At 48.4% G+C, this 20,691-nt stretch overlaps 1 protein-coding gene across 2 annotated transcripts in view; it reads left to right on the forward strand.

Moving 5' to 3' along the window:
- The window catches only part of LOC126535348 (uncharacterized), a 52,620-nt gene that overhangs the window by 16,505 nt on the left and 15,424 nt on the right, over positions 1-20,691 (forward strand). The window contains exons 3-4 of one of the 2 annotated variants that reach the window (XM_055073119.2): positions 1,561-1,741; positions 6,581-6,739. In XM_055073119.2, the coding sequence (XP_054929094.1) occupies positions 1,561-1,741; positions 6,581-6,739 (340 nt within the window). The remainder of the gene's footprint in view (positions 1-1,560; positions 1,742-6,580; positions 6,740-20,691) is intronic. The other variant, XM_050182238.3, reaches the window with a different exon arrangement.

Raw genomic sequence — 20,691 nt, forward strand, 5'->3', positions numbered from 1 at the left:
TTTCATGCACATAATTCGTCATGCATGTTCGCTAAACCGCGTCACGCGCATAATTCAATTGGTATAGGCAGTTACCGGTATCACTCGCTCATATTGTCGCGATTCAGCTGCGCTTCTTTCTTTTTGTACCGTCCTTCGTATGCGGGAAGAGTGCTGTGTGCGTTACATCATCCTCGCATGCAGAGACGCACATTCCTAGTATTTCGCCGCAGGACGGCCAGACAATCCTCCCAAATTATTATCATGGCCTCCGTAGTCACGTCAAATCAGTTCACATGGTTTTAGGAGACCTACGAAGGACTAACACTGCGAGCTGTTGACTTACCGTCCGCCATCTTCACCATTTGGGAAAAGTCGGTTACTCTAAACGTAGGTTACCAAGCTCAGTATGCAGGCCCGACCACCATTTCGCCGCTTGTGCAATGTGCAACTCCGCTAACCGTGTTTAGTTTAACCTTCGTTACATTACCTTCGCCTAAGGCCGCCCGTGTAGCAAGGCTATAACATAGCGTCTCAAAGCGCCAGCTGCCACGAGAGAAGAATGCGAGAAACTGGCACGTGACACACGCATCAGACATATCGAAGAGTGACTATCGCTCTAGAAATTAAGCGTGCGTCCGATCGTGGCCTAAGAGTTAGAGCATCGGGCTGCTGTGCTGCGAGGCGGAGGTTCTATCCGTCCGAAGGTAACGCATGGCTCATTAGGCCGTTTCAGAATATCGTTTGCAACCAAAGGTAAACGCATTACGTACGTAATGAAATGGTGCGGTCCACACTACGCCTGCTCCGGACGTTATTGGGCTCCTGTGGTTTGCGTGCGCTATGATAATGTACGTTATTTCGCTAATTTAACGTTCGCAATGTTAGCGGACGCTAAGAAATAGCGTTGTCGAACATGACGGCACCCATGACTCCCGCCTCAGCGTGAATTCTCGTGATGGCTGCGCTTTGACTCGAGTTGATCACCAGTAACTATTGAAATCAGCTTTCCCTTTCTCTAAACTCACCTGAAACGTTAGTTATTAGTCCATAGCACGTCCAATTTTTCAGATCAACAGGCCTGATTCTTGGGCTAGTTGGTACGGTTTTCCGGCGCCCGTAGGCCTAACGAGACGCGCCGGCATAGCAACAGCAGGATGGTTGCTAATGCATTATCTTGGTTTGGATACGTTTGGCACGAGGCACCCGCGTCCGATGCCGATAGCGATGTTCGACGCTGTACGCTGACGCCGGATTTTCTGCGACACGGGACCCTTAACACTACCGCGTTAACAAGACAAGCGAAGCACTACAGAAATGAAAACACGTTTAAAAGCCAGGCAAGCAGGTGCAAGCGTCCAATAAAGGCATGCAGACCGGCACTGTTTTTTTCTGCAACAGTACGAAAGTAGAACAAATCCCCTAAAAAGCGACCGATTGCTTCCGCCTTTAAACTTTTTCACGAAGGTACTCCGTTTTTCGGAGAACCTCAAACAAAATTCGTAAAATTGAGGAATAAGCCCAATATTGTAAACTTTACGAAGGATTCGGGAGAGTTTAAGGCAGCGCCTTGCACTGCAGGTCCACCAGGTGCTGCCGGTGTTCGGGCGCATGCTGCGGCCGGCGTTGCAGTCTGCGCTGGACCTGCTGAGCCAGCATGTCAGCTACAACGTGTTGGGAGCCCTGGCCGTGCTGCTCAGCAGCGCGGCTACGCTCGTCTTCTGGTTCCCGGGTACGCTCGGCTACGTCGGATTCACGCCGGGTAAGCCACCGCCGCTTTTGTAGCCCTTCGGCTTTGAGTTGTGGGCTTGCGCCGATACGAGGCAGCATCTCTTGAATGCCGAATTTCTGCAACATCCGGTACATCTATACAGTTGAGACGTGCACGGGGTCCACGTATCGTAATGCGCTTATTTTTAATGAGTGCACGTTTCCTAATGACGTTGTCTCGTGCCTCACTGGTAATGACCAACGTACGGAAAGTGGTACTGGCTACTCGCTTCGTAAGATCTCCGGAGCTTATCATTTCTCGATAAAACGCCTACTGGCGACTACACACTTTCTATATGAAAGCAAGTACAGTAAAGAGTGCATTCGGTTAGACAATGGAATGACATTGCGGAATGATATTGTCAGGGATTGCGCGTACACTATGGTGCCATAGTTTATCAGTGTGCTATTCCGAGTGCCCTGAAGATGCTGAATGCTGTTGACCATATATGCATTCGCCTGGTCGCAGGGGCCTTCAGAACAAGTCCTATGCAAAGTATCTACGTGGAATAAAATGAGAGGTCACTGCACCTGCAAAGAACATACTCCAGCTCCACATATTTAGGGAATATATGCTATAACTGTGAACTTCCTTGTTACACAACCGTAAACTATTTGACGTAAGCTACACTTTTCTTTATATTCGACCAATACAGAGAGTCTTTCTCCTTGCATGTGAGGAATCTCAGTGAAGACATGGGTGTTCCACAAATCAAACGTCGCCTAATGACTCCAACGAAGCTGTCACCACCAGAGATGCACATTAGGATGCACATCCTTAACTTTTGTCCGGTAGTCTTGCTCGCAATTTCACGCCGACGCATAAAAGTCGCATGTCGGCGTATATTACGCAGCAGTCGTTTCATTTTTGTCACAATCTCATGTTCTACTTATGCAAACTAGTATACCTTTGTGACAGAGGCGTTTGCAATATTCGCCAGCAGTGGAACTGATCAAGGAATTTACTGCCTCTTTAGACGTCGTAAAAGCTTGAGCGTCTATAAAATAGAATCAAAAACTCTAATTTTTTCACTTTGTTCATTCCTGTACGCTATTTATACATCTCATCGACATGCAATAATGTGCCGAGTGCCTGGCTTCAACGTTATCGCCGTTAATATGCTTGCCGATGAAATCACCACTTCGATGGCAACCAAACGTAGCAATTCTCGTATAGCTGTACCTGCTACAGATTTGCAGCGTTTCCTGCGCAAGAAATTGGAGCGGTATTGGCGACGTATGCGGGACAGTGAAACCTTTAATAGGCTGCATATTATCAACCCCAACATAGGAGAAATACAAAAGCGCAACAAACTGACGTCATCTTCTGGTGACTCGGAATACGTCACATGTAACAGCACACACATTGACTCATTGGCTGTTGGTAGACCGCCAGCCTGCGATATATGGCAGGAGGTGCTGACCATCGTCTACGCGTGGCTAGAATGTCGAGAAGCAGAGCCCTAAATAATAACGTACTTTTATGCTAAATGACAACATATTCCTCTCCTTCCGGCAATATTCTTTCGCACAGGCTTGTTGTTGACAGGAAAAAAGTTTAAGCCTCTTACATGATGTTGGCTCATTTCGCGTTATCAGTCCAAAACATTTCCAGCACATCCTTTCACCAGAGGCTGCTGCTGTGACACTATCGTTCTTATAGGGCGTCGTTCCGTGCCCTAGCGTTCAAGGGCTCTGTTAAGAAGTCGTGCTTCACGCGAACTGTTGCCATTGACACGTTTTAGTACACTACCCGTTTGTAACCTAAATCCGATCTTTATAGCACACCTCACGTGTCACTGACATAGTTTTAATACATACATAATTCACACACTTTACAGCGACCGTTACGCGCCCCCGTTGATCAGTGGCTTTGCCGTTGTGCTACTCAGCTCAAGGTCGCAGGTTCGATGCCAGCTGCGCCGGCCGCATCCCTGTAGAGTCGGAATGCAGAAACGGTGGTGCAGCGTTGCAATGCGTGCACGTTAAATAAACCCAGCTGGTCAAAATTAACCACGGCGTGCGTCATAATTAAATCGTGGTTTTGAAACGTAAAACCTCAGAATTTAATTTTTAGCAACGTCTGCGGCTAGACCTTTTTACAGCTATGTTACATCCACCATACGTAATTCATTGGTTCATCGATATTTCATCACCACTTGCTTGGTGTTCCTTGGCCACATCTGACCCTTGAGCCGCAAAACGCCGCATCACCGCGAAGATAACGTGAATTCACGTAAAGATACAGGAATGTATTACATGCTAGTACTCATGCATTGTATAAGTGGCAAAACTACAGTGCGGCCAAAAAGCAAAAATTAATAAGAAAGCAAATAAATATTTAAGTTAAACTCATTTTCATTTCAAAGTTAGGCACGAAAAATATGTGTAGGCCTCACTGTGCACTATAATCGTAATGCACATCCTAGTATACGGCTGTTATCTGCCATATTTCCAAAATAGTTGAACTCGAGCATGGTGAAGACCTCTTGTAAGCTTACCGAAATTTTCGCACAACGTCAAGTCGGTGGTAGACAAGTTTTGTGCAATTATAAGCCTATTTCCTAATATGGTATTCACGTAAACTTTAGGGGAACATCAATGATAAGCACATCGTCATTCATTCACATCATTCACATGTTATTTTTGCTTTAAGGGGTACCGCAGGAATTGGTCTTGGATTACTGACTGTCTTTTTATTTATATGAACGATCTCCCGCATACTATCACGTCTAATATCCGCCTAGATGCACATGATTGTGCTCTTTTTTAGCATAATTACTTGTACAACAGATCATTAGTGTCTCAATTACCTTCCCTAACATTCTGTACATAATGTGACAAAAGTGAATATAAATTTTTGGAGGACAGTTTTAGTGTCATTCAGCACCAAACTAACCCCATCATGTTTTGATTATTTCTATAATGACGCTGATATCAGAGTATCATCATCATCAGCAGCAGCGTGGCTACGCCCACTGCAGTGCAAAGAGTGTATCAAAATTCAAATACTTAGATGTCGTCTTACGACTAAGGTATCGCGGCAGAAGCAAATCAACTCAATTTGTGGTAAAACTATAAAAGTTGGGTATCGTCGTCAGTTACCTATTGCATCTGAAGATGCTACATTGCTACTATACAGATCGTTAGTACGCCCGATACTCTCATACGCTTTGGTGGTCCGGAACGCTTATAAGGATGTCGAAAGTGATACTTTAGTAGGCATAGATGCTGGACGTTGTCCTTTTCAGCAACACTTGAGATGAATTGCAACAAATGTTTGGGGATATTAAACGACAGCGTGTAAGACTAGGGTTCTAGATTAATATGCAGAAGAGAAAGGTAATGTTCAAGAGCCTGGCAAGGGAACAAGATATCATGATCACCAGTCCGTGCTCTAGAGTCTGAGCAGAAGTAGGTCTATCTAGGGCAGTTACTCACAGGGGACCCTGATCATGAGAAGGAAATTTACAGAAGACTCAAGATGGGTTGGAGGTGCATACGACAGGCATTGCGAAATGCTGATAGGGACCTTGAAAAGAAAAGCGTACTATCATTTCATTCTGCAGTACTAAAGTATCGAATAGCCTGGCACGACAAGAAGTGCCGAGGGCAGATAACCGGTACACGATTATAGTTAAAAATGGGTGCGAAGGGAAGGGAATCGCAATCTAGGACGTCAGAAAATAAGGTGGGGTGATGAAATCAGGAAATTTGCTGGCGCAAGTTGGAATCAGCTAGCGCAAGGCAGATGTATAAAGGGAGATCGCTGGGAGAGGCCATCTTCCTGCAGTGTACTTCAAAGTATGATTATGATTATGATTATGATGATGCATACAAAAAAGCAACTTGTTTAGTTTTCCCACAGGAATGGCGGCAACGAAACTCGGCACTCCAATGTGTAAACGTACAATAGATTTGTTGTCGCTGGTGTGCCGACTCCTTCAACTTGGTGAAAAGGTAGACAAGACCAGACGGGCTTCCGTCAAACACTGAACTTCACTCCTTAAACTTGCTCATCAATGACGAGAAATATGTAACTTTATCAAACAATTATCTACTTGTAGACACCGGGAAGTTACCACCACCTCCCTTCTATTCTCACAGAAATGTCATTAAATATAGTTTCTTTTTCTCCTTCTGACGACACTTGTAACTACTTACCCACTTCCAGTCATTCCTAGCAGTTGCCTAAATTGATTTTTCATAAATATCTATTGTTCACAGATCGTTTCCTGCTTGCTATCTGGGTTTCTTTTGTTTGCGGTTGGCATTTATAAGCGCTGTATTATTCTACACCTTGCTTTCATAATGTAAAATATGTATTTTCTTTCGTGTATTTCCTTGTTTTCCATGCGTGTCAACTTTTTTCACTGTTTACTTCTTTCACCACTCTTGCTATAGGCCAATAGGACTGTAGTAAGTCAAAATCAATAAATAAAACGTGCGCTTATGCTCAAGCGACAACAGAGTATGGAAGTGACAAAAGTGCGTAGTTTACGAATATACATCGCACATACCTTGCATCTTTTTCTAAGAGAAAACAAGCAGTTCATAATATACTTAAGCTCATAAGCCTGCATTATCTTCTTTGTTTTTCAACTTTGATCAGCCTGTGACAAAGGTACCAAGAAATGGTCATTTTGTAATCGCACCCGTAGGCCAGTTTCTTTAACGAGTGTTGCAGGTACCACGATTGCGCCCTGTCGATTCGCGCGAGCTTAGCTTCGAAATCATGGGAAGGGCCATGTGCCGAGACAGTATAGGCAGTTGCGCACAATTACACAGTGCTGCCTTGAGAGCGAAGGCACCCTTTCCGTGTTGTGCGTAGCGGGCGTCGTGTGGCCGGCAGTGACACTGAGTAGCACGTTCCGGCCGCTGCCCTACGTGCGTCTGGCCGTCAACGTGAGCCTGCTGACGTCAGCCCCAGTCGCCGCGGCCACTCCCGCCGAACCCTCGCCGATCCTCGTGGCCGCCACACGTCGGCACGGTCAGATGCGCACTTCTTGTGTATCCAGTATCGCGTCCATGTTTGGTAACAACGCTGCACGAAAAACGAAGACGAAGGCGTGTGCCTTCGTCTACATTTACCGCAGGCGCTGATTACCGACAGGAAAATTCACCGAGGAAACGAGTTCCTCAATGTACACCAAACGACTTTCTATTATAAACTAAACGAGTTCCTAATATACACTTCGATTGTTCAACTGTGCGTGCAGTTCAAGTGCACGCGCAATTGCAGTGAATATTAGGAACTTGTTAATGTATATTGATGAACTTGTGTCTTCAATAAGTTCTCTAGTTGGTAGTCAAGGTTTCTGTTGGGTCTAGCCTTCGTCTTTGTTTTGGATGCGCTGCAATTTTAGGCATGAACCAACTTGCAGTTTTCTGTCTTCATCAGTATCGCATCGTTCCGACACGACATAATAGTGTAGAGTTCCCGCAGTTCCCGCTAGCTTGTGACATGTGATGCGCAAGAACATACACATTGGATGACATTACACGTTGCATGGGATGAAAATAAACACAACTAAACGCAACGAATTTAACTGCGTGACATTTAATTGCCTTCCATAAAGTTTCGCTTCGCTAAGAATCGAATATGTCCTCTAACTTTTTTTTAACTCTGTGAGATTGTGCCGCTTCAAGGACGCAAGCCAAATTCACCATTGACGAAAAGCCTAGGTCTAACTTTAATCTGTGGCCGTATTCTCACAAAACTCACTTAGCATAAATTGGTGCGCTTGCTGGTGGGGCAACCTTTTGGGCTGCGGCGCAGGACAGACGGGGGAACGAGAACATAAGAACACACACCGTTGCTGTTGCCAGACAACCGAGACTGTATTGTGCGTTGATTAACATGCAATGGACTCTCATTAATCGAACATCACGGAACCAAGGAAATAAGTTTCGTTTATTAAATGTTTCTTTTACGGGGAGATTGAGCTCGACGATAAACACGATACCCTTTTGAAACGAGCAGATGTTTTGCGGCCAACAGCAGATATCAGGTGTAGCAGATCTGATAACAATTAAAGCTTTCTCTTACATAGTTCTTACTCGCGCGAAGACGAAGACTAGAGCTAGCAGCACAAAACATAATTACGGAAAAAAGTCATTACTCAAAAATAAATTGCCGTTTTAGTGAAGCAGCCACTGTCGAAGTCATCGAGAACTTTAGTCTTCGTCTAAAGCGCAAGCCCATTGCGGGGCCGTTTACGTTCCCCCATGGGTACAGGCTACGCAAGCTCGCAGCTTGCCGACATCGCCAACGCAAGAAAACTGCAGCAGTACCCACGTCCATGGTAGTGTCACATTGACCATTGCACCCACAAAAGCCAGCAAAAGCCGCCTTGGCGAGAATTGGAGAACTAGTAAGAAAACCCGTAATTGAATGGCTCAAACTGAGGCGCGTGTAGCACTGCCACTGAGATTGACTGCTCGGATTGGTTTTCGGTAAGATTCGTGGTTCCGTTTATCCGGCGAGTGAAAACAAAAGTGGTTCCATGTTTAAGGAACGCTTCTTTGCATTGTCTTTATGCAAATCCACCTAACTGTAAGTCTGTTGCACTGTTTAAACGCCAATACCGCTTATTTCCGCTTACCGAGACTCCCCTATAAATGTATATAGAAAATACGTGCTTAATAATTTTTAATTCTCGAGTTTTGCGTGCCATAAGCACCCAATTTGACTAGAGACACGCCGTAGGGTGGGGCTGCATGCTCGTTGCACCCCTGTGGGTCTTTAGCATGAGCCGAATGCACAGTACACGGCGTTCTTGTATCCCGCCCCCCATGGAACTGCAGTTGCCGCGGCCGGGATCGAACCCGCCATCTCGAGCTTAGCAATGCAACACCATGGCCACTGGGCGGCCGCGGTAGCAGTAATCCACCAACATGTCGAACTGCATGAAAGAAGAGACAGTGCAAAAGATAGAGTGGCCGGTATCTCGACACACTCGTGAACACGCAACGAGGCATACGCACTAATCGCTTGGGGAAAACGATGTTCATTGTCCGATACGACCACCACGTCGAGCTCAAACATACGAGGGCATTCTCGTTCTTTTTTTTTGTTTGTTTGCGAGGGCGAGAAATGCACCGTAGGTGTGGAAGGAGAGCTGGAGAGCAGGTCCTGGCTGATCAAAAGAAGATGAAAACACGCACTAAGTGGGGCTAACAATGTAGTAATTCAGTTTTCGGTCACTCTATCTTTTTTTCCTGTTTGTTATTGCTGTACTTCGACATACTGCATGTATTCTATAGTTTGCCAATTAACGCGTACAAATCACCTGTTAGTGCGCATGGCGTGTGTTCTTATCTTATGGTATGCCGCTAGATCAAGTAGCGAGAAGGGGGCTTTCAATTCCTATTCTCTATTGTTGTGCAACACCAGAGAGAGAAAAAGAAACGTTTATTGTTCGAAACAGTGTCCCGAGTGAGGCCCGGTATCAACCTGAGGTGGGAAGGTGCAGGAACCCTCTATCTTCAACTGCCATCTTAGCCCTGGCAACGAGTTATCGTTGGTCTTCCAGGTCCCCGAGGGCGAGCCTGGCCTCCCACGTTTCGAATAGGTGGTCTTCGTTTGTTTGTTGTACTCGTTTCGCATCCGCTCCCGGTTCCATTTCGCTGCCTTCCTGCCACGGGCATTTCAGGAGCAAGTGTGCCAGGGTGTCGGGTACGTTGCAGAGTGCGCAGAGGCAGCCGCGCAGCTTCGGGTAGAGGCGGCGCATTATCGTTTCGGGAGTGTACGTGATACTTTGTAGTCGTCTCAGGATCAAGCTTTCTTCTCTGCCGAGTTTTGAGTGGGGTGGAGGGTACACCCGGCGCTCGAGCCTGTAGTGTTGTAATATGGCCGAATAGTTGGTGGGTACGGCCTCCCCCACTGCCGCCGCGGGTCGGAGAGCGCGTGGGGGGAGGGTAGCCCGGCTGACGTGCTCGCGGGTAACCGCGTGGGCCGCTTCGTCCCCCTCTATTCCCTCGTCTCCGGGTACCCACGGTTACGCAGGTGTACGGGAGCGGAGCGCTTCGTCGTTTTAGCATCTTGAGTGCACCGGCCGAGATGCGGCCCCTCGAGAAATTTCTACAGGTGGCCTGAAAGTCGGTGAATATAACCGCTGAATCTGTGCATGTGGTGGTGGCGAGAGCAATTGCCGCTTCTTCAGCAGTTTCCGGGTTGCGTGCCTTGATGTTTACCAATGCTAACTCGGGACGACGCTGAGAGCGTACGCGTTTTGATACGCATACTTGGCCGCGTCGGTGTAGCGGGCGCCCGGGTATTGCTTGAACCTTCGTTTCATGGCGTTGGCTCCAGCCTGTCTTCTACACTTTGCGGAGAAAGAGACGCCAGAACGCTGGAGGCGATAAGACGCGTGACGGAACGGCTTCGTTGAAATCACCAGAAATATCAACAGCATTGGTGCCATTTTCGGCACAAAGCAACGCGAAGTGTGCCGGCAGCTCAGGACGCATTTTGGGGAGAGTCCAATGTTATCTCGAAGCTCTACGGCTGCTCCTCCGAAGACTACGTGTGAAAGGAGTCGCTAACTCTAACCGCCGGAGCCTCGCCGGCGGCTGGACAGGTCGACGCCTGAAGCGTCATGGACGAAGAGGCAACTATGGAACCGCACGATCAAAACGGTGAGGAAGAATTCATTACTATACCAACCGTGATACGCCATGCCAAGCCGAAGACCGTCATTCTGCGGCTGGGGACTAAAATCAACTTAACAGAAGCCATGCCCTACCTTGTGATTGCTGCCATCACGGCAGCAGCTGGACTTACCAGAGCCGAATCTCAAGACATCACTATCCACGTTAGACATCTGAAGAACCTTGTAGTTGCGGAAAGCCGGCGGGAATCTGCGGCGCAGAAGCTCGCCGCACTCAAAGCATTGCAGTTCGGAGGGGAACAACACGAAATAACAGCATACGTGGCGCATGATCAGGACAAAGCAAGGGTTGTATTTAAAGCGCTCCCACTTGACGTCCCGGAGTACGAACTGAAAACAGTCATAACGCTTCAAGATCGGGAACTTCTAGCAGCGAGAAGACTGGGCCGATCAACAGCTATACTCATCACTGTCAAGGGACCAGAGCTACCCTACTTGGGAGATCAGTCACCAAAATACAGCCATTCCGTCCCAAGGCACAACATGCTTCACCATTGGGAAGAACGCAATATTGTGCGGTGTGAGAAATGCGGCCTTCAAGTCCCACCAGAACAAAGACCGGACAGAACACTGCCCGAGTGCGAAATGAAGCGTGCGAACTGCCGCAGGCCTCATGGGGCCAGAGATCCCGACTGTCCAAAGAAAAAAAAAACAGACCGCATGGCCAGATTGGCGGCCGAAAAATGCAAGCAACAGATGTCTAGGAAAGAAAACACCAGCAATCGACACCCGAAAGCATACCGCAATAAGCCACCACCGAAAAACGACACCAACTACCGAACGCTGAAGACACAGAATTGCTTCGACTGCCTAAGAGAATCAACACCTGAGAACGTGCTGAGGCGCTCCGAAAACTACGGCAGCCTGCCTGACCTCAGTAGGCGACAACCACACAAGGACACTACACCACCAACGAACAACGCAAATAACAAGAAACGTCAACAGGGTGGTGCAGAAGGCAAAGGAGCATGGAGGCCGAGGGCAGAGGTAACTCCGCCAGCTCCCACTCCTCAGGGTCGTACTGACGACAAAAACAAAACTAACCCTCCTCATAACCCTACTCAGTGGTATGCCCGACAGGAATCGTGGTCAGGAAAGCTGCATACAGGAACACAGCAAAACCCAACCCACGAAACAACCAACGACAACACGCTTGCCTACATTCTCAAAGAAATACCAGAAATTCGAAAAGAACAAGTATATTTGAGAAAAGGAAATGTAGAACGTGACAGAATAACAGCGGAAATGCAAAAACAACTCGTTTCTATTACACAACAACTTGCCGAGCTAATGCAAAGCGTGGGAAATTTGCAACGAACCTTTAGAAAACGACTTCCGCCAAGGGAGGAAGCGCTCCCCTATAAACAAGGCCACTCTAGCAGTTATGCAGATTAATGACAGCAGCCGTAACTCACGACACGAAACGGCAGTTACTACATGGCAATGGAATTGTAGAGGAATACGCCGCAAAAAGAACTCTCTAATACAATACCTAACACATACTGCGCATAAGCCGGACGTAATACCTCTTCAGGAGACCAATGCACCGATCTCCATACCTGGTTACACGGCCTACCGCAATCCAAGTATTACACACCTCCCCTGAAAGCGAACCGATGATGATCAGATTAGCTATCGTACAATGACGGCGACACTGGTGGTGAACCAACACACGGCCTTACACGAGGACCTGAGTCATATTGTTACGGAAGGATGAAAGAAGAGAGAGAGGAATAAGATCGGCGAGATGCTGGCTGCTGCGTGTTGTTACTAGTCAGCCGTTTTAACCCCATTGACTCTGCTTGTATATACATTGTAAATACGGTGTTATGCTCCAAACATCTCCGTAACACATTGGTGGAGGTGCTGGGTACCATGGCAGGAAACGGAGCTCCGCAGTGGACGTCGCATCACCGTCTTCACCATGAATGACGGTGAGCACTCGGGATCAACGTCGTTGCCGCCTCCAACGTCATCACCGCCTGCTACGTCGTGTCTCCTTCGGTTGTGGTTGTGTAACCCAAGGATCCCGGAACATTCTGCGGGGCTGATGGCGTCGACGTTGAAGAGTGGGTGGCTATGTACGAACGTGCGAGTGGAATCAACAAATGGGACCCTACGCTTATGCTAGCTAACCTGCTGTTCTACCTAAGAGGCACGGCAAAGGTGTGGTTCGAAAACCATGAAGAGGAGCTGAACAGCTGGGACCGATGCAAAGAGAAGTTAGCAGAGTTGTTTGGCAAACCAGCCGGCCGTAAAATTGCCGCAAAGCGGGAACTGGCTCCTTGTGCCCAATCCTCCACCGAGTCCTATGTTTCGTATACCCAGGACGTGCTGACGCTTTGTCGTAAAGCCGATCGCGACATGACAGAACCTGAGAAGGTAGGACATGTGCTAGAGGGAATTGCTGACGACGCCTTTAGTCTGATCACGTGCAAAAGCTACTCTACAGTTGATGTTATCATCAAAGAGTGCCGACAATTCGAGCAGGCCACAAGCCTACGCTTCCTGCACCCATTCATTAGACTTCTCAATACTGCCGCAACGTCTACGTGTGATCAGCCCGCACAGAAGCATGCGTCGCCATCAGAAGACCTGGTGCATATCGTCCCACGTGAACTGACGCGATGGCGTTCGCGTAGCCCCAATGCTGCCCCTTTTTCAGTACCCCTCGTACAAGCCATCGTTCGACAGGAACTTGAAAACTTTGGCCTACATTCTGTCTGTGCTGTCGCCAACCCCAGAGCCCCCCTACGAACACCCTTCTACTATTTTCGCTCCACCCCGACGCTTCTCTTTTCGTTATCGCAGCCCGACTGAGTGGAGAACCGCGGACGACCAGCCGGTATGTTTCACCTGTCGCCGCATTGGTCATCGTCGCTCTTAACAACTCGCACGCTGACCAACCTGAGCCGTTTTAATGGAAATGCCGTCAATGGTTCGTCCACCGCCGAGTCTAAGGGGGCCGACAAGGCTGCTAGATAAAGCTCTTGCTTGGGCTAGTTGGTTCATGCTTGAATGTGTAAAGAGCAAGGCGCAATAGACCAGGACAGAAGAAGCCATGTTCTTCTTCTGTCCTGGTCTATTGCGCCTTGCTCTTTAAACATTCTACTCTGCTAGGAACACGTGGTACAGTCGCTCACCATCGCCGCACGGACACCCGTCTCGCTCACCGCCAACACGTCGCCCATCTTCCCGTTCGCCGCAGCCACGTCGTCTTTCGTCCCCTGTGGCTTTTGGCCGCACCCTTTCGGAAAACTAAGAAATGCAGCCCTCGGAGGTGGTGCCACATTGCCCACTACTGCAGCAGATCCACTGTCTGTACCCAGAAAGAGAAGTGTAATTGACGTTAAAATAGACGGCTTACCTGTTCAAGCACTCGTCGACACTGGAGCCCACGTTTCTGTGATGAGTGCTAGCCTACGCAGACGTTTAAAGAAGGCCCTCACTCCAGCAGCTGCTCGAGTGCTTCGTGTGGCTGACGGCGGCGTGCTGCTTGTACTTGGAATGTGCACTGCGCGCATAAGTATAGCCGGCCACCCTACTTCTGTTCTCTTTGCTGTGATCGACAACTGCCCGCACGACATTACCCTTGGGTTGGACTTTTTATCCCATCATTCCGCTCTCATCAACTGCGCAACCGGCGTTCTTCAGTTGGAACTGCCTCAAGTTGTCCATGCTCCAAGCACTGCTCCACCGCACTTATATTCGCTTCAAAATGTGCGTCTGTCACCTGAGGCAGTCACTTAAGTCGCTTTGACCACACAGCCACAGATTCCCGACGGTGAATATCTCCTTCGCCCCATCATCGATGTGCTTTTGAACCGGAACGTTGCTCTTCCGCATACGCTGGTGACGATTACTATTAACAACGTCGTTCTTCCGCTTCTGAATTTTTAGCCTGTGCCCTCAAGTGCTTCCAGCCGGCATGTTCTTGGCCAGAGTTTCTAATACTTCCGAATTTGACAGAATGCCGAGAGCGGTTTCTTAGCACCAATTGCAGCTCACAGCTTTGGTTCCCTAACGGATGCCTTGGCGAAAATAATTCCACCTGATCTCACCTCTGCACAGGCCACGGACATACGCCTCCTCCTCGAATCGTACCTTGGCATCTTAGATTTCGGCGACAAGCCTTTAGGACAAACATCTGTTGTTCACCACCGTATCAACACTGGAGACACGAATTCTATTCGTCGGCGTCCCTATCGTGTGTCGCATGCTGAACGTCGAGTCATCCAATCAGAAGTGGACAAAATAATAATATATGGGGTTTTACGTGCCAAAACCACTTTCAGAAGTGGACAAAATGCTCCGCAAAGGGGTCATCGAACCATCAGCCAGCCCTTGGGCTTCGTCTGTCGGCCATGTGAAAAAAAAAAGATGTTACCTGGCGTTTCTGCGTCGATTTTGCCATTTAAACAAGATCACCCGAAAAGGCGTTTCCCACTACCACGCATCGATGACGCCTTGGATTGCTTGCATGGAGCTAAATACTTCTCGTCCGTCGATCTTCGATCCGGCTACTGGCAGATTTCAGCTGATGAAATGGACCGCGAGAAGACGGCCTTCATCACGCCGGATGGCTTATATCAGTTCAAAGTCATGCCCTTTGGCCTATGCAATGCTCCTGCGACATTTGAACGTATGATGGACTCTCTTCGGCGAGGCTACAAATGGATCACCTGTCTCTGCTATCTTGACGACGTTATTGTTTTTTCTCCCATATACGGCAGCCGCCTTACCCGACTCGTTGCCATTCTTGCGGTCTTCCGAAAAGCGGGCCTCCGACTGAACTCCACGATGTGTCAATTCTTGCACCGTCAGATTACCGTGTTAGGACACGTCGTTGACACATCCGGCGTCCAACCCGATCCGGAAAAAGTTCGCACCGTACGCAGTTCCCCTGTGCCACGTTCTGCTTCTGACGTGCACTGCTTCGTCGGCCTGTATTCTTACTTTCCCCGTTTCGTCAAAAACTTCGCTGACGTTGCTCGGGCTTTGACAGATCTTCTGAAGAAGAACACGCCATTCTCGTGGGGCCTCGAGCAAGCTCACGCATTCGCCTCTCTCATCGGGTTTCTAACCACCCCTCTCATAATTGCCCCCTTTGACCCATCTGCATCGACCGAAGTCACACTGAAGCAAGTGACCACGGCATTGGCGCTGTTCTCGCCCAACAGCAGAATGGTACCGAGTGCGTGATAGCTTACACCGCCACCCGGGGGTCCTGTTATGGAACGATGAAAGAAGGGAGAGAGGAAGAAGATCGGCGAGACGCTGGCTGCTGCGTATTGTTACTAGTCAGTCATTTTAACACCATTGACTCTGATTGTATATACATTGTAAATACAGTCCTATACTCCAAACATCCCCGTAACAATATGAACAACGGGGAAGAGGAAAGCGTATTGGTTAAATGCCGCTTATTCAAACGATACGACGTAACCGTTAGTAACACCTACCGTACTTCTAATGGAGGGGTTTATCGCAAAATATGGACTAGCTTGCTCCAAAACATAGCAAGAAGGACTTGCTGTGGGTAGGCGACTTCAACAGCCACTATGAGACGTGGGACTACAATCATAGTACACCAAATGAAAGGCTGCTCCTACAAAACGAAAGTGATGCGCACCTATCGCTTCTGAATGACATAGAAACTGCCACTCGTGTTGCAAATTCAGTGGAAAGAGACACAAACCCAAACTTTACTTGGGGCCGGACAGCTAAGGAAGTGGAGTGGAAAAACACCGGGGACACGTTGGGTAGTGATGACAACGTCATAGAAATAATCATTCCCACACCACAGAAGCAATGCGCGACTAAAAGAAATCGCACTAGAGACACAAGTATCACAGACTGGGATATTTTCAGGAGTCTTCTCCAAGGAGGGTGTACTGATAACCTGGAACAATGGGCGAAAACACTATGCACCGCGTACAAGGGCCTAACCAAGACTGTACAAAGAACTGAAGACCACCCGCAAATAGACAAACACCTACTTAACCTATGGAACAATAGGCACGAGCTACTCAGAAAATGGCAAAAGAACAAGCTGAACAAGCTCCTAAAAACCCGTATAGATAGCATCACCAAGGAGGCGCAAGAATACGCCGACAAACTCGCAACTGACAACTGGATGTAGATATGCCAGCAAGCTGGAAGCAACATGCACACAAGCCGAGCCTGGTCGCTTTTTCGGGCGCTTCTTGGGCAACCCAGGAGAAAGAACCAACTGGAAGCAATCCAAATGAGGGTGGAAATCGGAGCGTATGATCTCGCAGAACAAATAGCCAACCATTTCTTCCCCTCGGCAACCTTACAGAAAGATCAGCGACAGCTACCATCCATACAAGATTGCGTCCAGGTACCTGCAGACCAGCCATTTACAATTGGGGAGCTTAAAGCAGCCACCAATGCAAGCAAAACATACACGGCACGTGGACCGGGCGGCATCACAATAAGATGCTACGCATTATGCCAAACACACAACTGGAACAGCTCCTGGCTACCATCAACCAAGCTTGGTAAAGCGGTGACCTGCCGGAGACTTGGAAAATGGCTACTGTGATCCCAATACCAAAGCGCAATAAGACCCGAAGCGCAATTAGCTGCCTTCGACCCATTTCTTTAACATCATGTCCGGGACCTATTATGGAACGAATGGTCCTTACATGACTGCTATGGCAGCAGGAATCTTGCACTTCTGTCGGTCCTCGAGTCATTGGTTTTCGAAAGCACATGTGCACACAGGTTGCGAAGCTTGCCATACAAGAAATATATGGAGCACAGAGCAGCAGCCAACTGAGAGCCATAGTGGGGGTTGGATATCAAAGCAGCACTTGATAACGTTACCCACCAACCGGTACTAGAAGGACTGCAAACCATGCAACCAGGTCAAAAACTTTAGAACTACGTAAAAGAGTTTCTTAGAAACCGCACAGTCACCGTGAAGGTAAATGAATAAGAGCCCGAAAAACGGTACCTGACAACAGGTGTACCCCAAGGGTCGATTCTTTCACCCCCACTATTCTCGCTAGCATTAGGCAAGCTGCCAACTCTCTTGAGGCGTGTAGAAGACCTTCACTTTACAATTTACGCGGACAATGTCACGCTCTGGGCCAGCAGAGGATCTCCAGCTGAAATTCAAGAGACACTACAAACAGGTATTAATTTCACGGCGCTATACCTTCAAGAAAGGGGCCTCGCCTTCTCCAGTGCCAAGTGCGAACACATAGTGCTAACCAACCATAGCGAACAACAGGCAGAAGAGGAATGAAAACCGATAACACTGCAAGTAAACCAAGATATCATCCCGAGAAAGACGCCTATCAAGGTCCTGGGCTTTTTGCTGCAGGACAATGGTAAGGCGGATGTTTGGGTGCGGCAAACAATTCAGCAGCTCCATGACGTCAAGAGGCTACTTACAAGAACAACACAAAGGGTGAGAGGTATCAAAGAACACCAACTCAGAAGGCTCACCATGGCCTTGGGTATACCTCGAATAATGGACCAATATGCATACTTACAAGTTACCAAAACACAAAGAGGCAAACTTAAAGCCATGCTCCAGCAGATAACGAGAGTTATACTAGGCACCCTTGCATATTCGCGATCCAACCGAGTCGATGAGACGGCAGTGCTGCCTAAACTGGACGAGCTGAAACAACTGCACCAAGAGGCGAAATTTAATTGCCTGAAGCTAGCTAGACAGGAACGGGCATTTATGCGTGATTTAGGCTACGATATCCCCCAATGCCCAGACAGGGAACAACAATATCCCCCGTGGGACACGCTAGACCGTATTACTGTCGACCGAGTACCTCGTAATATGGGGGGCAGACACAAAAACAGAAAGACGACAGAGTCGAGCACTACACGTCAAGGACGACACCGAGGACTGATTCCTATACATGGACGCCTCTACAAATAATCAAGGCTTCTGCACAGGGGTGGCAAACGACTCTACACCCATATCATGGGGCCTACACTGCAATATTACATCACAACATCAAGCGGAACTTACAGCTGTCGTGTAGGCCGCGACCATGCCAAATCCACACGAACAAAGCCTGCTCATGCGAACAAACAGCCAGGCTGCATGCAGGGCAATCGCAGCCAGAAACGTTTCCGCGGCACTACACTCAGCATTAACAACGCACCTCAACGCACACCCCACCATTAGAGTGCGGATTCAGTGAATTCCGAGTCACACAGGGATCAGGGGGAACAACGTGGCACATGCCACATCCGGCGCAAATCTCCCGGGCCCTCCTCTGTGGTGGCCGGACCCACGGAGTCAAGATGAGCAACATGTCTTCGCAAGTCGGAAAGGCGCGAAAAACTTAACGATTTTATGAACCAAGTCCATGAAGTGTGCACAAGCAGACACGCGCATGAAGCGAAGAGAGGTGCTACTATGGAGGCGTGCACAGACGCTCTCTCTCTTGTCCCCACACTTCCAACACTACTTACAAGGTTTGCCTGGTAAACCTGCTTGCATCGTATGTGGCGGCTTCCGGGATAATGCTCACATTCTGTGGGATTGTCCGGAGAGCCGTCCCTATTCATGCTACCTTGCCAAACTATCCCCCACCCGTAGACTTGCGACACTTGAGGAGTGGCTGGCGGACTCCTCCTCCGACTACGTACGTGCCATGATCGAGCTCATCACGACCCTCGGCTTGACAGAGAACGAGGAATATGGGTTTATTTACAGTATCTACATCAGGACGTTGCAGTTCATCAGTCTAGCATGACTGCGAGAGAAAGTACCCTGAGAAGCCGCACAACAGCGGTTTATAAACACTCGGTCCCACCTCGATCTCAAGGTGAGGGAAACGGCCGACCAGGCACCGTTGACGAGCCGCCTCTTCGCGCGAGGGATTACACACACACACTTCCGTACAGGTTCACGGTCCTCAACCGAGGTCAGACTGTCTTCGCAGAACTCGGGGCTGACGTCAGGAACGATGCGTGGGAAGGGGCCTCGAACTACGTTCCCTCGGGGACTCCCTTGTTCACAGCAGACCAGGTCGGTAGTGGCGGGTTCCGTCACAAAGCCTGGTTCGTCGAACTCATCTCGGAAATCCCGCGACGCAGAGTGGCAGACGTCGCGCATTGTCCAAGAAAAGTTGACGCCGCTGTCGCAACTGGCTGGCAAAACTTACACCTCAGCGGACCGTTCTTAACAGCGCCTCCATGGCCCGGAAAATCTCGACTGTCCAGCACTGACAACCGCTGGGCAGGAAGAGAATGGCTGGTGGCCAGGGGGTGATGCCTTGGCTCGCAGCGACCACTTGTGTAATGATGTCATCGCCCCAAAACATCCAACAAGGACAGGCAACTGCAAAACGAACCCCACAACACGGCCCTGCGCCGAGATGACGTACCTTGGATCTCGCTTTAGACCCGCTAGGCTTCAAAGAGAACTTAAGTGTAGAAACAAAAATGCTGCATGTCGCTATGCCAATTTTAAGCCCATTTTGCTATGCCAATTTGCACATTTTTAAGTCCCTGCAAGCTAAGTTATTCCGGTTGATGGTGCAACCACTCATTTGTAAGATTAGTTGCCACCAGAACTCTCCCAAATGATAGCATGTTTCGGTGTTTCTTGAGATTGTGGAGCAAATGTAGTCAGAAGAACACAGGTCAGTACGGTGAATTGGGCATCATTTGAAAGCCTAGGTAAGTCAGTTTTCCATTGTTTCACCTTTAGTGCGCGACAAGGCAGTATCATGCAACAGCTTTGTCATGCTACGCATTTGAAGAGCTTTCATTGACGTGTTCCTCTGATATTGTTTTTCAAATTTGTCAGGAAAGCACAGTAATAGTCTGCAATAATGGTTGAACTTTGTTGAAGGTAGTTCAACAGCGGAATTTTTTTCTTATCTAAAAAAATAGACTATTGCCATTTTCTTCCGCACCAACCATTGCACATGGAACATTGACCTGAGGGAACCAATGTGCAGCCATTCCTTAGCCTGAATGAGGTGGAGGGAAACAGGGGGGCGCGATGTTTTGTTAATCATGACACTATAAAGCTAACAGGCAACAAAGGCTAGGAAAGCTTAGAGGTAATTAACGATGGCTGAACTCTAAATGTAGAAAATAATAAAGAAAAGGGACAATGAAAGTACACGAAGAGATAACTTGTCGCCGAGGGGAGACGAGCCCACAAACTACGAATTACCCGTGTCTTACACTACCGATTGTGCTACGGCGACGGCCATCAATCCATCCACTATCTTGTATATATATGTGCACTAGATCT

This window comes from Dermacentor andersoni, chromosome 7 (assembly GCF_023375885.2).
Source record: "Dermacentor andersoni chromosome 7, qqDerAnde1_hic_scaffold, whole genome shotgun sequence".
NCBI lineage: Eukaryota > Metazoa > Arthropoda > Arachnida > Ixodida > Ixodidae > Dermacentor > Dermacentor andersoni.